This window comes from Eleutherodactylus coqui, chromosome 11 (assembly GCF_035609145.1).
Source record: "Eleutherodactylus coqui strain aEleCoq1 chromosome 11, aEleCoq1.hap1, whole genome shotgun sequence".
Taxonomy (NCBI): Eukaryota; Metazoa; Chordata; class Amphibia; order Anura; family Eleutherodactylidae; genus Eleutherodactylus; species Eleutherodactylus coqui.
The window spans coordinates 45028403-45050235 of NC_089847.1; the positions used below are offsets into that span (position 1 = coordinate 45028403).

A 21833-nucleotide genomic window follows, 5' to 3' on the forward strand; every position below is an offset into this window, starting at 1 on the left:
AAACGCCAAAAATGAGCAGCGTCCAAGAGTTCTTCAGATAAAATGCATCCGTCTTGATGCTCCTTTATTACTCCATAGACACAGAACTATGTTTTGACCAGCGCAGGGTCTTTTGAAGTTACTAACAGGTGACAAACACCTATACAGTTCGCATTCCTTGCAGCTGCAGGTGTTAGACCGTGATAGCACTGGCCTCACACTGGCCCCACTCCTCTTGATCAGATCATCCTGTTCAGTCAGTCCAATACATCGCGGCATCAAAAATGGTTACTGCACCTGCGAACATTGTGGAATACTCGCGATACCTCAAAGAGGTTAGAGGGATACATTCTTGTTTTGCCTGTGTGAGTATTGATAGAGTCGCTCCATCTCAATAGCAACCAAGCGTAAATCAGTACCTGCAGCCCACATATTACTCTCTCACTTGCTTATATTGTGAACAATGATCACCCTAATAGCGCTATATAACTCTGATCAAATAAACACATATACAGTGCCCATATTCACATGCCTATCTATACAGGATACTACAGTAATTAGAAAAAACTTGCATCCATACTAACTGTAATGTGTAGCGTCATCCATCAAAGGGTTATATGTATATATCAGAATAACAATAAGGATCTTACAGCAAACAATGAGTATCAGCACCTGAAGAATATTGTCATTCTCATAGTGCAACTACTCCAAAACAATGTGTATCTGTGAACGCCTATCTTCAGTTAACGTTGAAAAATTCCTCTTTTTCTGTACATTCCACCCTCACAAATTGAGAAAGACTAAAATCTTATCATACATCGTTAAAGGGCTCTTAAATATATCGGAGTACTGTGCAAAAACCGACATATAGATGTCATAGGGAAAATAAATCCCATATAGCAAGTGAAATAAAAAAAAAAATATATATATTTTTTATATATTGCCGCCAGGTATCAGATTCTTACTGGGGTAAGCCAGGCCACGACACCACAACTGCGCCAGCATGGAGTCTGTAAAAAAAGAGCTTCTGCCTGTAATGTCTATAAGTGAATGATACTTGTAATTACCTGTTTGCAAAGTTTAATTCAAGTAAAGTTTTACCGGGCCTCAATCGTTCCTGATGACCCGAGGTACAATACACTTGTGCAGTGTTTATTAATCCGCCGTGTATGAATGCCGGTGTATGGAACGGTGGCGTCACGAACTTGACAACTACTACTGCCCTCATCCTGAGAACTTCTGGCCCTATCCTCTGCTGCAGTAACTCTCTCCGGGACTAGGAGTTGGTAAGTACCACCGTGACAGGTCCACACACTACACCCTCCCAACTCCAGCTGTATGCTTGGGTAGAAAGTCACTGCACTGGCTACCCATCCACTGCAGAAAAATAATAATAATAATAATCTTTATTTGTATAGTGCCAACTTATTCCGCAGCGCGAAAAAAAATTAAATTCCTCACACACGAAGCTCTCCATGGTGCAGCACCACTGTACATCGCTTCCCTCCTGTCTGTACACCACCCATCCTGCACACTACGCTCCGAAAACACATTTAGACTAAACACTCCTCTAATACGAACCTCACATGCTCACCTACAGGACTTCACCAGAGCAGGCCCTATTCTCTGGAACGCTCTACCCCAGGCATCTGTACAATTCCTGATGCACAAAAGTTCAGACGCGCCTTAAAAATTCCCCTCTTCAGGGAGGCATACCAAATCTCCTGACCCACTCCCGCTGCCGCTCCCTTATCACATACAACCTATACCCCTGCAGCTCCTTACTATCCCACCTCATTTGTTTCCTAATAATTGATTTCCACATGTAACTCCCATACTGCCTGCTTTCCCCTATGCCAGTAATGTCGAACCTTTTAGAGACCGAGTGCCCAAACTGCAACCCAAAACCCAGCTATTTGTAGCAAAGTGCCAACACGTCAGGGGGGCGTGGCTTATCACAACGTATTATTTTACCCCTGTCGTTCTAAAAAGGACAGGGCTGCTTCAAAATAGACAGCGTGCAGATATTGACTGCTTTTTGGATGCAGAAATACTGCAAAATTCTGCAGGATTTCCGCATCCAAAAAGCAGTTAAAATCTGCACACTGTCTATTTTGAAACAGCCCTGTCCATTTCCACCATATGTAAACATACCCCACCGGTAATAGTGACACCACCAGCAGCCCCAGCGATAATTGTGACCCCACAGCGATAATAGTGACACTCCCCCCCAGCAGCCCCAGCGATAATATTGAACCCCCTAGCTGTCCCAGCAATAATAGTGCCCCCCCTCGTGAACCCAGCGGTAATAGTGACATCCCACAGCAGCCCCGAGTATAATAGTGACCCCCCCCCAGTGATAATAGTACCCCCCCACAGCAGCCCCGAGCAGGCCCCTAATAGTTCTCCTCCCTCCTTATCACAGTGTTCCCTAATAGCTCTTCCCCCTATTATCACACAGTATGCTCCTAACATTTCTTCCCCCCTTATCATAGATTATGTTCCTAATAGTTCTTCCCCCCTTATCACACAGTATGCTCCTAATAGTTCTCACTCCCTTATCAGGGCTCAGTCACACGTGCGGCGATCCGCGCGTATTTCCGTATGACCAGGTCCAATACCAGCCATATGTTCTTTATCTGGCAGGTGCGGATCTTCGTCCACACCTGCCGAGCGGGCATTTTTCCGCAGGGAAATATGCATGGATCGCCGCACGTGTGACTGAGCCCTCACACAGCATGTTCCTAATAGCTCTTCCTATCCTTATCACGCAGTATGCCTCTAATAGTTCCTACTCCCCCATATCACACAGTATTCCCTAATAGCTCTTCCCCCTGTTATTACGCAATGTAACCTAATAGTTCTACCCACCTTACCACACAGTATGGCCCTTTTTCATTCTCTAGTTACCCTATCACTTGGAATGTTACTGTTGCCACCAACCACATTTCATTCCACTTTAGGCTGGGTTCACACGTGGAGGAATTGCCGTGGAATTTCCGTGCGGACTTTCTGCATAGAAATTTCTCCAGCAATCTTAAGCCCGAGTCTAACCAGCAAAGTGGACAAGATTTGCAAAAATCTCATCCACAAGTGAGCTAGGATAGCCCCTTTAAAAAAAAACGACTCTTTAAAATGTCTGCGTGGTCATCAAACGTTTGAATCGAAGAACAGTTTCTATGGACATGATGAAACTTACCAAAGGGTAGATTGGCCCTCCAATGGCGTGTGTGTCCACTGGTGAAATCCAAATAACTGTTGGTGTCAACTGTCTTAAAATGGGTCCTTGTATGCACTTTATTATCCATAGCAAAAATCTCTAGATCTAAAAATATAATCTCCGTCTGACTAAAGGTGCTCGTAAAGCCAAGATTCCAATCGCTATTATGAGGTCCTTCATAAAAGAAACTAAACTATGCTCCTCACCTTCCCAGATGAAAAAAATGTTGTCTATGAAGCCGAATATTCTCATGATGTAATTGCCCTTCAAAGGCTCCCATATAGAGATTAGCCAGGCTAGGGGCAAATTTAGTCCGCATTGCCATTCCCTTTATTTCAAGAAAATAGTTATCATTGTAGCTGAAATAATTGTTTTTCAGGATAAAACTTACTGCATTCAATAAAAATTCCCTTTGATGACACAGCATAAGGGGATCCTCTTTTACAAATAACTCAGCAGCCTCTATACCCTTTTTATGCGGAATGTTCGTATAGAGAGCTTTAACATCCATGGTGACCCAATAAAATTACTCTTCCCTTGTAATGTTCTTCAAAAGTGTTAGAAGGTGCCCCGTATCTTTTAGATACGCTGGAAGATTGACTACATACCTTTGAAGGTGCCTGTCAAAGAATTCAGATAACCGTCTGGTCTTGGAATTAACCCCTGACACAATCGGTCTTCCCGATGGATGCGGTGGGGCTTTATGCAATTTGGGTAAGAAATAAAAATACGGTATATTGGGGTTCTTTGAACATATAAAATTTCTCTCAGTTGTAGTAATGCTGCCGTTGGAAAGGGCCTGGTCTGCAAGCTGATATAATTCTTTCTGAATTTTCTGTGTCGGATCTTCCAAGATCCTCACGTAATTGTCTGTATCCTCCAATATCTGGAGGGCCTCTGATATATAATAAGTCTTATCTAAAATTACTGTAAGGCTGTAAAGTACATAAGGAAGCGGCCATGGACTGCATGGATGAAGCATGCCTTTAAGGCTAAGAAGGGGTTGCAGCCTCCAGTCTGGGGTTAGGGTTAAATAAAAAAGAGACGTTACCTTTAAAATTAAAAAGTAAGAAGAGTGGGAGGGGTGGCACATTTTGCAGAGGGTCATCGGTACATGCAGTCTGAAGAGAATCTAACACTCCTCTATGTGTATACATATTTTATTCCTCGGTTCCTCTGACTTTATAAAATTTGCCGTGTGAACATTAGGTAAACACCTGTACAAAATTAACTCTGGCAAAGCTGGATATATAATAATAATAAACTTTATTTGTATAGTGCCAACATATTCCGCAGCGCTTACATAGACAGGGGGAATACAGTAAGACAAAAAGTACAAAAATTACAGAACCACGGTTACATAGTAATTAGTTGATGGAAACAATAGGGGCGAGGGTCCTGCTCCAACGAGCTTACATACTACAAGTAATGGGGTGATACAGAAGGTAAAGGACTGGAGATGTGTACAGTATGGCGAGGTGGAGAGTGAGGAATTCTATACACATAGACAATGGTCAGATATTTGGCCGTGTGACGGCAGAATCGGTATGACTGCAGGAGCGGTTTATGATGGCTAGCAGGGATTGCAGTCAATAGGTCAGGGAACAAGTTATCAGGCGGAGTACAGAGGGGTTTGTTTAGGGAATGCGGTATGCCTCCCTGAAGAGGTGCACGCCTAAAGTTCTGCGAGTCCTGGATTGCTTGGGTATCCTTTGGTAATGCGTTCCAGAGGACCGTTGCTGCTCTGGCGAAGTCTTGGAGGCGGGAATGAGAAGTTCGAATTAAAGGGGCGCTCAGTCTGGTTATGTTTGCAGAGCAGAGAGCCCGGGCTGGGTGATGGATTGAGATGAGGTAGGCAATATAGGATGGTGCTGCACTGTGGAGGGCTTTGTGGATGAAGGTAGCGAGTTTGAATTGAATTCTGTAATTAGCGGGCAGCCAGTGACCGGCACAGAGCAGAGGCGTCCGAGTAGCGGCTGGACAGGAAGATGAGCCTGGCTGTCGCATTCAGGATGGATTGGAAAGGGTAGAGTCTGGTGCAGGGGAGGCCGATCAGCAACGAGTTGCAATAATCGAGCCGAGAGTAGATGAGGGCAACAGTAAGCGTTTTTAGTGTGTCCACAGTGAGAAAAGAGCGATTCTTGTGATGTTCTTGAGGTGCAGCTGACATGTTCGGGCGAGAGATTGGATGTAGGGGGTAAATGATAGATCAGAGTCGAATATGACCCCAAGGCAGCGGGCATGTTGTCTAGGAGTTATGGTGGCGCCACACACTGAGATGGAGATGTCAGGATGAGGTCGGTTAGTGGAGGGTGGATATACCAATAAGTCCGTTTTAGAGAGGTTTTGTTTTAGGTAGAGAGAGGACATAGTGTTAGAGACAGCAGACAGACAGTGATGTTTTGGAGGAAAGGTGCAGAGATGTCATGGGAAGAGGTGTATAGCTGGGTGTCATCAGCATACAGGTGGTATTGGAGACCAAATCTCCGACAGCAGACAGACAGTCGGTGATGTTTTGGAGGAAACGTGCAGAGATGTCATGGGCAGAGAAGTATAGCTGGGTGTCGTCAGCAATATCAGCTAGTACTACATTTGGAGCTATACAGTATGTATAGCGCTCCCTAATTCAGTTTCAACTGTTTTTCATACCTTGCAAAATTGTATCATATTACTGTTGTCATCATATTATATATGTAATTGGGTTACGATTGATTGGTGTTTGACCTCCTGTGAGCCCCGCATGAGCATGAAAGGCCTTCAAATGTAGCTCTGCATAGTGGCACTCTCTGCAACTTACCTGTGCTGGAAACTGCGGTCTGCCCCATGCACTTAACCCCTTAAGGACGCGGCCCTTTTTCATTTTTTCCGTTTTCGGTTTTTCCTCCCCTCTTTTAAAAAATCATAAATCTTTTATTTATCCATCGATCCATGTCTGAAGTCTTGACGAGTTGTATTTTTCAATGGTACAATTTAATTTACCATATAATGTACTGAAAAACTAAAAAAAATTCTAATGGAGTGAAATGGAAAAAAACCCCTAAATTCTGCTATATTTGAGTGTGTCTTGTTTCTACGGCATACACACTGCAACAATAATGACATGATAAATTTATTCCATGGGTCAGTACGATTACTACGATACCAAATTTATATTGTTTTTTTTTTGCTGAACTACTTTTATTTTTTTCAAAAATATATATATTTTTTAAATTTTCTGTCGCCATCTTCTGAGAGCCATAATTATTTTATTTTTACATCGACATAGTTGTGCGAGAGCTCATTTAGTGCGGGACGTCCTGTATTTTCTGTCGAAGTAGGTACGACTTTTTAATCGCTTTTTATTATATTTTTTTCTTAAAGACAAGGTGACAAAAAAAAGTGCAATTTTGGCACTCTTAATTTTTTTCTGATGACGTTCATCCTGCATGGTAAATAATGCATTACTTTGATAGATAGGTGCACTAATTGCCATTAGTAGCTTATTATCTTTATTTACATGTATTTAGAGAACAGCAGGTGGTCTGTCTCTAAGTACATCTCTTTTGTTCTGCCTTGGGCTGCATGTTGAATTCAATGTTATCAGCACTCCCCATGCTGAACTCAGCTTGCGGTCCCTGCTATCGGGGACGATGGATTTTATGCTGACCTGAATTCAGCGATGTACGAACAGTGAACAAAAAATGCACAATGGGAGCACATTTACACGCAATGGCTATTGTTCAAAAGCCATCGTTGGAATGAATTTTGAGCGATAACAGTTCTGTGTAAATTGGCCTTTAGTCCTTATAATCACAATAGATAAAGAGAGACAGACAATGAAGTACAGTCTTCTAAAGGTGACTTCAAGTCCAAGTATCTGCTTTCCAATACACAATTCAATTCATAGTTCCAATCCAGTCCTCCAGTGCTGCTCACCTTACTTCTCCTGCACCCTATGTCATCAAACAAGATTCACCTACCCAATTGTCACCTTTTCTGTCCCATCACCTATTGTCATCTCAGCACTGTGGTAATGCATACTGAGCATACTTAACAGGGACATTTGTATGGGTGTGTCTGGAGGAGATAAAAACTCCAGACACACTGAGCTGCAGAGAGCTGAGAGAGGATGCTGAGCCAGCTGCAGCAGCTGCAAGCCTGAGGGCCAGAGTGGACAAAACTGTGTCTGTCATGAGTCTGACAGGGAAGGACGCCCCCTAGACACTCTGGTTGGGTATGGTGACAAAGATACTGTGGTTTGTAAACTAAACAAAAGGAGAGGGGAAAAGTTCTCAGGACTTCAAAATTAGAGGGGTAAATGAACTGTGTTGAAATGAGAATGCTAATGCTAATGTCTGGTCAGTGGTCAGCCTTTTAATTTTTTTTTTTGTGTTCCAGTGTACGTGCAGTTTGGAAATGTGAACCATTGATGTAGCAATAAAGCTGGCAGACACCAGAGATTTAAAGTAGTCTGGTTGCCCAGAGTTTTTGTAAGAGTGGCACAATCCATCTCAGGTGAAGTAGATGGCAATCCTATTTCACAGCCATTCAATTAAATGCTTTTATTGTGTCACTATCGTGTTGCCCGTTTGGGTGCCCTTAGAAAAGCAGTATATCAGCAGCACTACCACTTGTACCACATCAGTGGGAGGTGAGCAAGTATGCAAAGCTCATATGGTGGACCTGACTCCATAGTCCATATAGAAGCCATTAATGGTGGTGGCAAACAAAATTCAGGAACATTGGCATGACAACGGGTCAACACTGGCCAATACCTTCTGACAATCTGTGCCCCTTTACCACTCATGGGACATATCATGAAATAAAGGGGATATGCCGTTCTTCTTTCCTCTTTTCTACAGAAGTCAATAGTGTGTTACGGTTAGTGGAATGGGCCTTCACTATAAGTTGCTTTGTCAATCTATCATGGGTAGCCCCTTGGAAATTGGAATTTACTGCACATCTCATCTAGCCGTCCATCAATATGTTCATCCATTAAAATCCTTCGCACCCTCAACAGCTGGCCCCAAGGCAAGGAGTCGCACATTCTGGGCGGATGACAACTACTGTACTACTATACAACTATAGACTGTTTCTGTCAGTTTGTTTAGTATAAAGGTAAGTCTTCAGTTGTCCCTCGCTCTTATAAGTCAATACGTCCAGAAATTGCACCCGTTCATTTGAGCTTGTGAGTGTAAACTTCAAGTCAGGGAGGATACAATTAAGTTCAAAGTGAAAGGAGTGTAACTCAGTTTCAGTTCCTTCCCATATGATGAAAATATCGTTTGTGTACCGGATCCACATCCGAACTTTAGGCCAATATGGCGACGTTTATATGTGTGATTCCTCTACATATGCCATATAAATATTGTCGTAAGTCGGAGCCACATTCAAGCCCATTGTGGTCCCCGGACATTGCCTGTAGTAAGTATTACCATACATAAAGTAGTTGCTATCATTTCTAACAATGTCAAAAGAAATGTCAACTTCCTATTGGCCAATTCAGACTTCATCAAGACAAAAACGTACCGCCTCTAGACCTATCTCGTGTTTGATGTTAGTATACAAGGTCAGTGTTGTGTATAAAGTATAGGTGTTTGTCACATCTTATTAACTTGAAAAAGACCCCTGCTCGGGTCAAAACATAGTTCTGCGGCCCATTTTATTGCGGCCTCACATACATGTGTTTTGTAGCGAGAATTTGTAGCCCTTGAGAAAGAGGCCTTAGGAGAAATCACAGTAGGGAACCTGACCTACATGCAGATTGTTACACACAGTTGACTATCCAGGTCAATTTCAGCTCAAACAAGTACAATGCCAAAGTTTTCAACACATATTTAGTCAATAACTAGCTAGGGTCAGCTCAGAGAGGTGCAGTAGCGAAAATGTAGTATGGAGGGCCACAAACTATAGTAAATTCAAAACTTACTAAGTTTAGCAAAAAAGTAGGTATTGAATACAGACAAGGTACAAGAGGGGCACAAATACTGCTGTAAAGTAAACCAGGTGAAACATAAAAATCCACAAAATTAGAGCATGATACAGGGTAAATGGCTCTTTAACTGGAAACTAGTTAAAGGGGTTTTCCAGTTGTAAAATATTGATGGCCTGTCCTCGGGATAGGCCATCAATAGTAGATCTCTGGCGGTCCGACACCAAGGACCCCCACGGTCAGCTGTTCTCTGGAACAATAAACTGAGCTAATTTATGCAGGAAGCAGAAAGCTCTGTTCTCACTGCAGTGGCCAGAGTTACTGTATAAATCTGCCCAGTGCCTTAGAACACCAGCCCAGAGAACTACTTATTTGTGAGGTTCCCAAGCAGTAGACCCTTGCCAATCTACTATTGATGTGTTCGCTTTCACACTATAACTTCCTCTTTTGAGAGGTTTGAATTTGTTGCCATTTTTAGTTGGAAATTTTCTTGTGGCTAGCACGCAGTATTGACCAGTCACCTGTCATCTTTTTATAGTTGTGGTTTCCTTATCAGATATAAATTAGGTATATAAAAGGTTTTGCAATTCGATTACTACATATGAACAATCATACTTAATTCTTCACGATGTATCAAGCCTTCGCACTTCACGCTTTGTTGTGTGTTGTCATACATACCGTCTCAGGGGTCACTGAATTGGTAATTGCTGATTTTTTTAAATATTGTCGTATACTCACTTCCTTTCTGTTAATTCCATGAACTTGTAGCTTTTCCTTCTTTCCTATCCAGAGTTGAATTCAGGCTGATCTGTAATAGAATTCTGATGTAAATACTAACTAAATTTATTTATTACCAGGAGGAGTTTGAGAATTTTATGAAACAATTTAATAAGGTTTACAAGAGTCCAAAAGGTAAGCAGATCACCTTTCTGTGCACACTTATTATTGAATTATGGTTTTTAACCTTATGCATGTATTTTTGTGAATTTGAAATACATATTATGATATCTTCATGAAATATAGGTACTCAGGGATGAAATTCAACAGTAGCGTCTTTTCTTTCAACTTGCACATTCAGATATCTAAACTTGTATCTCCCAGCAAGCCCCTATTATTTCCTGTTTCTAATTTCTTTTATATGGAAAAGAGATGTTTGCTGTATATGTAGATCTCTCTTCCCTCCTGTGCTCCTCGCCCCTCCCCCCGCATGGTGCTCAGAAGTGTAGTCAGTTACTCGAAAAAAACCGAAGCTCGCTCGAGCATCAGCCTTAAACGAGTGTGCTCGCTCATCTCTAGTTGTAATGTTATGCCAATCTACCACAAATATTTTCAGGTGATACTCACATCAAAGCTGCATCAAATTCTTTATTGGCTATATAGGGTGTAATTTATTCCATAACCTATCATATAAAATGCAGAAGGCACACATGTTTATTATATACAGTGGGATACACATTTAACCAACCTAGGTAATCTTATACAATCAATATTTTTTCAATAAATGTCATTCTATTCTATAGACACTTGCTAGAGTAAGGGTGGTTTTACATCATTTTAGGTAGATAAAGTGATTTGCACATTTGATAGTTATCACATTGGATATTTTTAAAATTGTTTGGATCATCAATGATAATTGTTAGTCTATGGCCAACTTTAGACCAAGCTTGCAGGTTTGGGTGGTTTTACATCCGAGCTTGGGGTTCCACTTTCCTGTTCCGTTCGGGGACTATTATGTTCCCATAACGGAACAGGAAAACGGAACTCCCGCCACATATGTGAAAGCAGCCTTAGTTATATAGTTATGTAACACGTCTTCGATGTTTCAAACTGAATTGGACATATTTTTATCAAGAGGGCAAAATAATGAAAATATATTTAAATTATGCATCCAGTTTTAATAATAATAATCTTTATTTGCATAGCGCCAACGTATTCCGCAGCGCTTTTCAAAAAGTTTTAAAAATCAATATTTAAAATTTGTTCTGAGAAGGGAAAAGCTATAGGAATCACTGTGCATAGAGCAGGCTGTGAGAAGAGTGATTGGACATGAATGTCCACCAGCACTCAGCCCATTAGTAGACGTGTTTATTGCTATACACTCAAATAAATGTCATAACTCTTCCCTGGGTCCATTTTTGGAACATAATGTTATTGGCAAACATTATTTTTTACAATCTATACATTGAATATGATAATGAAATGGGTTGTGCAAGATAAAATATTGTTTTACAAACAGGTTCCCCAGTGTGTGCAAACATAACCAAGTGCTCATACTCACCTACTCAACACTTCCCGCGAGTACCCCACTGCTGCTCCAGGTCTCCGCTGTGCTGTTTTGTTTAGCCAATGATTGCTGAACTGTCATTGGCTGCAGCAGCTTGTTTACGAGCTGACTTCGGCTGACTATAGCCTGCAAGCATAACGCCAGTGAGGAGACCCGGAACAGCTTGTGAGAGTATGAGCTCTATATTATGATTACACTGGGGGGGGGGGGGGGGGGGAGCTTGTGTCTAAAAAACATTTTATCTTGGATAATCCTTTGAATGACGGGACATCACAATATCTTTCATTTAACATGATTTTGGTATTGATCACTGAATGCCACTAGGGGTTCAGGATAAATGTGTTAATTTTTAGGTAAAGTGCGCCACCTCTTATTTGGTCTTGAACCTACTTTACAGTTAACTACGCTTTCTAAACAATATGTACTACCTAACAACGAAACTGTGTATTTTATCGTTACATCTTTGCAGAATATCAATATAGACTGTCTGTGTTTGCCACAAATCGAAACATTGCACGTCAGATGCAGAAAACGGAACTAGGAACCGCAGAATATGGGATCACTGAGTTTAGTGACCTTACACGTGAGTCATCATGAAATTAATCTTTAAAGGGATATTCTAGGTACAGACATTTATGGTTTATAGATAGGTCAGACCCCTCCATCCCCATTCAACCATAAATGTATTTTCATGAGATAGCCCTTTAAATTGAAACTATGGTCAAAATTTCATATTCCTTAAAATGTACCTACTAGGTTCATACAACATACTAGGGTCCTTTTTTCACTCTGGCCACACAAATGTACATTTCGCACTACAGACAATAAATATTGCTACATGCTATTGGGATGTACAGTTAAAATTACCAACACAATGCCCCCTCTCTCCAGCTACTGCCAGGGGGTAAACCACACAGACTTCCTGCTCCTCTCAATCCCTGCATTTATTCTTCATATATTGTTATTACAGAAAATTGTGCATTCCTTGTTAGCTAGATCTATTGGCTCTTTGGTTCTAGTACAGTATGAAGTAGACAAAATAGAGTAGAAAATTCTCAGCATCCCCAGTATTATATGTAGAAGGCTTGCAGGGGTGGGCAAAGCAGTAAGTCTGTAACGTGGTGCCACAGCCAGTAGATGAAGAGCAGGAAGTCTGCAAGGTAATGCCACAGCCAGTAGATGCACAGCAGGAAGTTTGTAAGGTGATGCCACAGCCAGTAGATGCAGAGCAGGAAGTCTGTAAGGTGATACCACAGCCAGTAGATGCACAGCAGGAAGTCTGTAAGGTGATGCCACAGCCAGTAGATGCAGAGCAGGAAGTCTGTAACATGATGCTACAGTCTGTAGATGCAGAGCAGGAAGTCTGTAATGTGATGCTACAGCCAGTAGATGCAGAGCAAGAAGTCTGTAATGTGATGCTACAGCCAGTAGATGCAGAGCAAGAAGTCTGTAATGTGATGCCACAGCCAGTAGATGCAGAGCCAGAAGTCTGTAAGGTGATGCTAAAGCCAGTTGATGCTAAGCAGAAAGCATGTAACGTGATGCCACAGCTAGTAGATGCAGAGCAGGAGGTCTGTAAGGTGATGCCACAGCCAGTAGATGCAGAGTCGGAAGTGATCTCAGAAAAGGAGGCACCATTTTGGGAACTTCTATGTTCAGCCCAATGAAGGCACTTTGCTTTTCACTTCTGAAATGTGCATTTCGGGGATCAGATGGATAGAACTAACAGCCCTAGTCATTTGCCCATATTTCAAACTGAGACTTATAATATTCATTTTTTATACTTAAATTGTCATTATGTATCTAGATGAAGAGTTCATAAGAAATGGTTTGAGTTCTATTGCCGTTCCTCCAAATAATGTGACACAACTGAAGGTAGAGGCTAAACCAGTTGGTGACTCCTGTGATTGGCGCAAGGCAGGAGTCATTTCAGAGGTCAAAGACCAGGTAAGATACAGTATAAGATACAGTATGAACATTACGATATATCACTAGGGGCTCAGAAAAAATTCTAAATAGAGATGAGCGAGCACCCAAATGCTCGGGTCCGCGTTAATCGAGTCGAGCTTTTCGTAAAATTCGACAGCTCTACCCGAGTAACGAACCCCATTGATTACAATGGGAGACTCGAGCATATTTGTATGTGGGACGCCGGGTCCCGAGCTTTTTTTTTCCCTTCATTCGTGTTCTCTCGTTCTTTCTCTCTCTGTCTCTGTCCGTAGCAGATATGCGCCATGTGAAGGTGGTCCAAGACAGTATTCCCATGCAACAGAAAAAGCCTGTGGCTGAGACTTTACCCAGATGTAGCAGTCAATGGCGGCACAATCTTCCCCGTAAAATCTGAAAGATCGTGAGGCTATTGGCAGTAGCAGGAGGGTAGAGTCGCAGCAGCAAGACTGTTTTTGCTGCATGGGAACGCAGCCTAAGAGCATGGACGCATGTAATGGAAATGCTGCAGATTTACTGCAAAGCAATTTGCTGCAAAAAATACGAATCATTTTACCGTATCAGCAGTGTGGATGAGGTTTTAAGAAAATCCGCAAGATATTGGCATACAGTGATGGCAAACTTGGCACTGCAGGTCAATTTCTGTAGCACTAGAATGAATAAATACGCGGGTGTTTTAATACTGCTTCTGCAGGCAGTTCTATTTGTGATTAATTATCCCCATGCTATTGCGAATCTTTGAGATTTGCAGCATGATGTTGATTGATAGAGGTGTGTTCATGGTGAAATTGTTTTGCTTAAGCGAATATTATTTGTGAATTTCTATACGAAACACTGTGGGGAATTTTACAAAAAAAAGTCACACTGTGCATGGCCGCGTACGTGAGATATGTGGTCATACGCAGTACACACCCAGGCAAAACACGGTGAGACATCTGCAGGGTTTTACACATACGGTCGGGTGAATGAGGCATTATGTTGTAAATGAAAAAATCCCAGTTTGGTTGCTCTGGGCTCTATTTTTAATACTTTTCATATATAAATTGCAGCAAATTTAAAAACAGAGCAGCAGGCCATAAGAGGAATATTAGAGAAAGTTCTGGAAGAAAAAGACAGTAATTGCTTTTGAGTAGTAGTGCATATCTATCTATCTATCTATCTATCTATCTATCTATCTATCTATATCAGCACATATAACATCTATTTAAATTCATTCTCTAGGGCAGGTGTGGCTCTTGTTGGGCTTTTGCTGCTGTTGCAAATATTGAGGCACAATGGGGAATCGTTGGATATCCAATGAACCTATCAGTTCAGCGTAAGTAACTGCCCTTCTTTGTCACAATGCGCCTGAATTAGCATAAAGATGAGAATCCTATACATTACTTTCAGTTCTCTTGTCCATTTTTATGAAAGATGCCATTTACTTGCATCTTTTACCTGGGCAAAGTTGTGGACAGTCATAAGAATGGAAGGGGCCAAATGACAATGATCACATCCAGCAAAGCTTCTTCTAAAAGTGGTGGGAAAGGAGTGATATTGATGGTCTGTTAATAGTTTGAATATCGCGCCCCTTCATTGTTGCTTGGCGGGAGGCTAGGGGTCATACCCAACAGTCAAAGGTCGATGGTCTATCCTAGGGATAGACCATAAGATTGAAGTCCCATTAAATCACTTTATTTTTGGTACTATACTGAATGTCTTTTTTAGAATCATAAAATAGAATCATAGAATAGTAGAGTTTGAAGCGACCTCCACGGTCATCTGGTCCAACCCCCTGCTCAGTGCAGGATTCACTAAATCATCCCAGACAGATATTTGTCCAGGCTTTGTTTGAACACTTCCATTGAAGGAGAACTCACCACCTCCCGTGGTAACCTGTTCCACTCATTGATCACCCTCACTGTCTAATATCTAATCTGTGTCTCCTCCCTTTCAGTTTCATCCAATTGCTTCTAGTCTTTCCTTGTACAAATGAGAATAGGGCTGACCCCCCTGCACTGTGACAGCCCTTCAAATATTTGTAGACAGCTATTAAGTCTCCTCTCAGCCTTCTTTTTTGCAAGCTAAACATTCCCAGATCCTTTAACTGTTCTTCATAGGACATGATTTACAGACCACTCCCCATCTTGGTAACTCTTCTCTAAACTTGCTCCAGTTTGTCTATGTCTTTTTTAAAGTGTTTCTTTTACATATTCTCATCCTAACATTATTTCTGCTTTCACATTTGTTCACCTAATTGCTTTCTTCCAGAGGTTCTAGATTGTAGTCCTTGTCAATATGGCTGTAAAGGAGGATATAGTTGGCATGCTTATACAACTGTCATGCAGCAAGGTAAGATACATTATATTTACTTATAGAGGAATTTAACATAATAGGTCATCTCAACTGCTACTAAAAGGTTTTTCTAATACAGTACTACTTATATTTTAAACATAAAAATAGAACATAATTTATCAAAGGTTTCTAACCCCTTAAAACACAGGATGCTTATTTAAACATAACAACTAGAGATCAGCGAACGTGCTTGTTTAGAGCAATTACTCAAATGAGTATCACTTGTTTTGAGTAACTGCCTACTCGGGCAAAAAGATTCAGGGGACGCCAGGGGTGAGCGGAGGTTGCGAGGGGGAAAGAGAGAGAGAGATCCCCCTCTTCCCCCCTGCTCCACCTTGGCGCCCCCCGAATCTTTTTGCCCGAAGTAGGCAGTTACTCGAAAAAAGCAATACTCATTCGAGTAATTGCTCTAAACGAGCACGTTCGCTAATTTCTAATAACCACAATTTAACACTATTTTTAGTACTTCCTAGCATTGCCTGAAATATAGCATATCTGTTACGTTTGTCCTGAACTGCAACAAAACCCAGCAAGGATTTGGTACCTGAGTAGTCAGGACAGATATTTAAGTTTGGTAATCAGGTGGCTAGACACAGGAGCAGACAGACACAAGAGGTCCTAGCGTCCGCCTACCAACAGACGAAGGGGACAGAATAAGGCTTGGGCATCTGCCCACCAACAGACAGGTAGGACAAATAAGAACTGAGCTTCCAACAACCAACAGATGGGTGGATAAAACAAAGAACAGCATACAGACATAAGCCAGTGACTGACAAACACCGCAAATCCTCACCTAGCATATCTGCACACAGAAACAGATGGAATCATCACAGTAGGTACGAAGTACTGGTTCGTATTTTGGCCAAGACACTTAAGACCATGAGCCTGCAACAATGGTCCTCGTTGTCTCATGGGTCCCTACTCTCACAAAACAACTTACCTCATGAATACTCCCTGTAAGCGGGGCAATCGTCCCAATAGGGATGGCCCCACACTGGAACATAAGGACTTGGCTCACACCAACACACAAAGGAATTCATACCACACAAAATAGGACTGTTAACACCACATGTCCGGCCACCTGCACAGACACACAGAACACATCACTGTTTACAACTACAGAACAACATGCATTAATGCAAACACAAGAGGGAAAGAGGAAACCAGCTCCCTTCAGCCAGAGGGGCTGGTATTTATATGCAGTAGGCCAATGGGAATTGGCTAGCTGGAGAAACTCCACACCCATCCAGCTCAATTATCCCACACCTGTGTAAATGTGCTCCTGGAAATCCATAGAACTACAGGTCCCAAACGTAACAATCTCTATTAACATTGTATGTAAGGCTGAAAACAGACATATGTCCATCAAGTTTAGCCTATCATCATGCATTGTTGATCCAGAGGAAGGCAAAAATACAATTCTATGGAAAAAATTGCTTTACAACTCCTTACCTGTCATAATGATCCTTCTAAACTAAGAAAGGGACTATAACATGTAATATCGTTGCACTCAAGAAAGGCGTCAGACTCCTCTTGAACTCTTTTAGCGAGTTCGCCATCACCACGTCCTCAGGCAGAGAGTTCCATAATCTCACTGCTCTTACAGTAAAGAACTCCCTTCAATGTTGGTGTAGAAATCTTCTTTACTTTAGACATAGAGGGTGCCCCCTTGTTACAGTCACAGTCCTGGGTATAAATAGATGTTGGGAGAGATCTCTGTATTGTCTACTGATATATTTATACATAGTGTGGCAACTTGGGATCATTCGCTCACATCACAGGTAGACACCTGCAGGTTAAAATCCAATTTCTCATTTATTTTTACCTTCAAAGCAACATCAGCTTGCTTCAGCACAGCTCCAAGCAATTAAATGAAATGTCCTTTACTTCAGGCTTTCAATACTAGGCAGTCCAACTGCGATTGTCATCCAGCTTTCTTCAGGACAGGTTCCACACAGCTTTCCAGGACAACTTCATTCAGCTTTACTGAGGCATGCAATTTATTTTTCAATGTCCAGTTGTCTCTCTGGACCACTCTCTCTGGCTGTCAGCCAACTTCTCCTCTAAGCGTGGCAGGAACCGACACCTTCAGGCTGGGTTCACACGAGACGTAATTGCCACAGAATTTCCGTGCAGAAATGTTTGCATGGAAATTCCACCTGCTACTTTAATCCCGGGATTAGCAAGCAAAGTGGACGAGATTTGTAAAAATCTCGTCCACACGCTGCGGCTGATCTGTTGCCGCCAAGCGGTGCTGAAATTGACATGCCACACGGAATGTCAATTCTTCCCCCGTTTCCCAAGCAGCCTCTTTCCTTTCTATGGGAAGATATGGTTGCAGCGGAATGCAGGCGGTGAAACTGCTTCAAAACCCGTGGCAAAAGGCTGCAGGTTTTGAATCTGCATTTCTCCCACGGAAATCTCACAGTATTTCCGTGTGTTCATTCCACGAGATTTCCACAGGATTTTAGTCCTGTGTGAAGCCAGCCTTATCCTACTTCCTGCCACACCCACAGGTGTTTTCTCTCATCTCAGGCACCAGAATGCCTTGCTATAGCTCCCTACAGGCCATTCTGTGTACTACACTCTTACAATAGTTATTAGGCTGCCCCTTAGATATCTTTATTTCAGACTAAATAACTCTGATTTTGAGCATTTCTCAAGGTTTTGTAGTCCACTCATTTGACTAATTAATTTAGTTGTCCAACTTTGTACCCGCTCAAGCTCTGATAGGTCCTTCTTTTGTACCGATGCCCCAAACTGTAGACAATATTCCATGTGTGGTCTGACCAGTGGCTTGTAAAGAGGAAGAACAGTGTCCTCATCTTGCGCCCCTAGATCTCTTTTCATGCACCCCATGATCCTATTTGCCTTGGCAGCAGCTGCCTGACACTGGTTGCTCAAATTAAATTTACAGTTAACTAATATCCCCAAGTCCTTTTCCATGTCTGTTTTGTCTAGTGGTTTCCCATTTATTTTATAATGGTGAGATGTATTTTCCCTGGCTATGTGCTTAACCTTTTTACGGGGTTATTCAAAAAAGCAGATTTCGGGATTTAACTACAAACTAACTACAAAAAAACAAATCCACAATCCGCACATCACCGAAAAGAGGAAGGTTCAAACTTTTTTATGAGATACCAGTAAGGTCCATTTTCTGCTACACCGCAGTGCTGTTTCTTGTTGTTCACAGTTTATAGGAAAATGGCAACACCACAGGAGAAATAGTCTTGTGTTCTTGAGTTTGCCAAGAGTGAATCCATTGTTCAACTGAATTCTGACGTCAATTCAAAGAACAGCCGCCTCGTCACAAGAAAATTTATGAGTGGCACAGAAAATTTGTTGAATTTAGTTGTATATGCAAACAGAAAAACAGTGGCAACTGTTTCTCCTGTGGTGTCGCCATCTTCCTATAAACTGTACACAACGAGAAACAGCGCTGCGGTGCTGCAGAAAATGGAACTTACTGGTATGTTATAGAAAACATTGAACCGATTGTGGACCTGTCTTTTGTAGTTAGTTTGCTATTGAATTCTGAATAACCCTGTATTTATCTGTGTTAAACCTCATTTGACGCTTTTCTGCCCGAGCCTCAGACTTATTCAGATCCATTTGCAACCGTATCCTGTCCTCTCTGGTGTTAATTATTTTACATAGTTCTCTAAATATTGATCAACTGCAAACATTGATATTTTACTGTAAATCCCTTTATGATGTTGTTAATATGTTAAAAAAATAGAGCCCAATATTGCCCCCTGTGGTACCCCACTAGTAAAGCCCCATTTACATGCAACAATTATCGTTCAAAATTCGTTCAAAAGATGGCATATGAGCAATAATTGTTGAATGTAAATGCTACCATCGTTTACTCTTTAGCTGAGCAATGATTTTAAGGTGAGCTTAAAATCCATTGTTCAGCCAGAGAGTATATGCTGACAGCCCTTGACAGCTCCTGTGAGAACAAAGGAGCTAATTGCAGAGCTCAGACCACCTGCAGGGATCTGCAAACAGCTCCTGGGGGTTCATTTACACACAAATGAAGCTGATAAAGTGCTAATGGGCATGTGTCCATTAACACTTTATGCAAAATGATCGCTAGAACTGTCAATCTTTCAATCGTTTGAAAGATTGTCTTTGCATTTAAATGGGCCTTAACAGTGACCCAATAGCAGTATGTACCATTTATAACCACCCTCTACTTTCTATCACTGAGCCAGTTACTTACCCACTTACACACATTTTCACTCAGACTAAGCATTCTCATTTTATATACCAACCTTTTATGAGGCACAGAATCAAACGCTTTGGAAAAAATCTATTGTATTATTTAAATTATATAATTACTAGAGATGAGCGAGCACCAAAATGCTCGAGTGCTCGTTACTCGAGACGAACTTTTCGCGATGCTCGAGGGTTCATTTTGAGTAACGAACCCCATTGAAGTCAATGGACGACCCGAGCATTTTTGTATATCGCCGAAGCTCGCTAAGGTTTTCATTTGTGAAAATCTGGGCAATTCAAGAAAGTGATGCGAACGACACAGAAACGGATAGGGCAGGCGAGGGGCTACATGTTGGGCTGCATCTCAAGTTCCCAGGTCCCACTATTAAGCCACAATAGTGGCAAGAGTGGGGCCCCCCCTCCCAACAATTTTTACTTCTGAAAACCCCTCATTAGCAAGGCATACCTTAGCTAAGCACCACACTACCTCCAACAAAGCACAATCACTGCCTGCATGAGACTCCGCTGCCACTTCTCCTGGGTAACATGCTGCCCAACCCCCCCCCCCGCACGACCCAGTGTCCACAGCGCACACCAAAGTGTCTCTGAACAGCCTTCAGCTGCACTCATGCCACACGCTGGCCTCATAGCCACACCACCCTCATGTCTATTTATAAGTGTGTCTGCCATGAGGAGGAACCATAGGCACACACTGCAGAGGGTTGGCACGGCCAGGCAGCGACCCTCTTTAAAAGGGGCGGGGCGATAGCCCACAATGCTGTACAGAAGCAATGAGACATCCAATCCTGTGCCACCTCCTTCAGGAGCTGCACACGTGGGCATAGCAATAGGGAACCCATGTGCCACACACTATTCATTCTGTCAAGGTGTCTGCATGCCCCAGTCAGACCGGGTTTTTTTATAAATAGTCACAGGCAGGTACAACTCCGCAATGGTAATTCCGTGTGCACCCACAGCATGGGTGGCTCCCTGGAACCCACCGGCGGTACATAAATATATCCCATTGCATTGCCCATCACAGCTGAGGTAACGTCAGGTTTAATGCAGGTGGGCTTCGGCCCACACTGCATGCCCCAGTCAGACTGAGCAGACCCCAGTTACAACTCCGTGTGGACCGACAGCATGGGTGGGTCCCAGGAAGCCACCGGCGGTACATAAATATATCCCATTGCATTGCCCATCACAGCTGAGGTAACGTCTGATTAAATGCAGGTGGTCTTCGGCCCACACTGCATGCCCCAGTCTGACCGGGGTTTTTAATACATAGACACTGGCCGGTACAACTCCCTAATGTGAAGTCCCTGTGGACCCACGGCATGGGTGGCTCCCTGGAACCCACCGGCGGTACATAAATATATCCCATTGCATTGCCCAGCACAGCTGAGGTAACGTCAGGTGTAATGCAGGTGTGCTTCGGCCCACACTGCATGCCCCAGTCAGACTGGGGTTCTTTAGAAGTGTACACAGGCAGGTATTGTGAAGTCCGTGTGGACCGACAGCATGGGTGGGTCCCAGGAAGCCACCGGCGGTACATAAATATATCCCATTGCAGTGCCCTGGACAGCAAAGCTAACATCAGATTAAATGCTGGTGGGCTTCGGCGGTACATTAATGTATCCCATTGCAGTGCCCTGCTCAGCAGAGCTAATGTCAGATACAATACAGGTGGGCTTCAGCCCACAGTGCATGCCCCAGTCAGAGTGGTAATATGTACCTTAACAGTAACCGCGTTGGTGGGAATGTGGTGGCGACTGCGGACCTAGTAGCGCGGTTTTATTTAGTTGGTTTTCGGAATGTGGCCAGGATTAAGTGGGCCGTGGCGGGGGGATGGTGGGGGGGGGGCTCTCTTGTTGTGTCGGTAAAGGTGAAATTCTTGGACTGCCGCCAGACGGACCTATGCAAAGGTATTTGCCAAG

General features: G+C 42.6%; 1 protein-coding gene and 1 long non-coding RNA gene across 2 annotated transcripts in view; one reads left to right on the forward strand and one right to left on the reverse strand.

Annotated features, from left to right (window-relative positions):
• The window catches only part of LOC136582302 (uncharacterized), a 70482-nt gene extending 60570 nt beyond the window's left edge, over nucleotides 1-9912 (reverse strand). Inside the window, exon 1 of the long non-coding RNA XR_010787168.1 lies at nucleotides 9849-9912. This is a non-coding gene — a long non-coding RNA (uncharacterized lncRNA). The remainder of the gene's footprint in view (nucleotides 1-9848) is intronic.
• Nucleotides 9731-21833, forward strand: part of LOC136582301 (cathepsin W-like) — a 34804-nt gene continuing 22701 nt past the window's right edge. Inside the window, exons 1-6 of the mRNA XM_066583220.1 lie at nucleotides 9731-9810; nucleotides 9968-10022; nucleotides 11864-11977; nucleotides 13202-13341; nucleotides 14563-14656; nucleotides 15592-15672. Of these exons, the coding sequence (XP_066439317.1) occupies nucleotides 9739-9810; nucleotides 9968-10022; nucleotides 11864-11977; nucleotides 13202-13341; nucleotides 14563-14656; nucleotides 15592-15672 (556 nt within the window). The 5' untranslated portion in view covers nucleotides 9731-9738. The remainder of the gene's footprint in view (nucleotides 9811-9967; nucleotides 10023-11863; nucleotides 11978-13201; nucleotides 13342-14562; nucleotides 14657-15591; nucleotides 15673-21833) is intronic.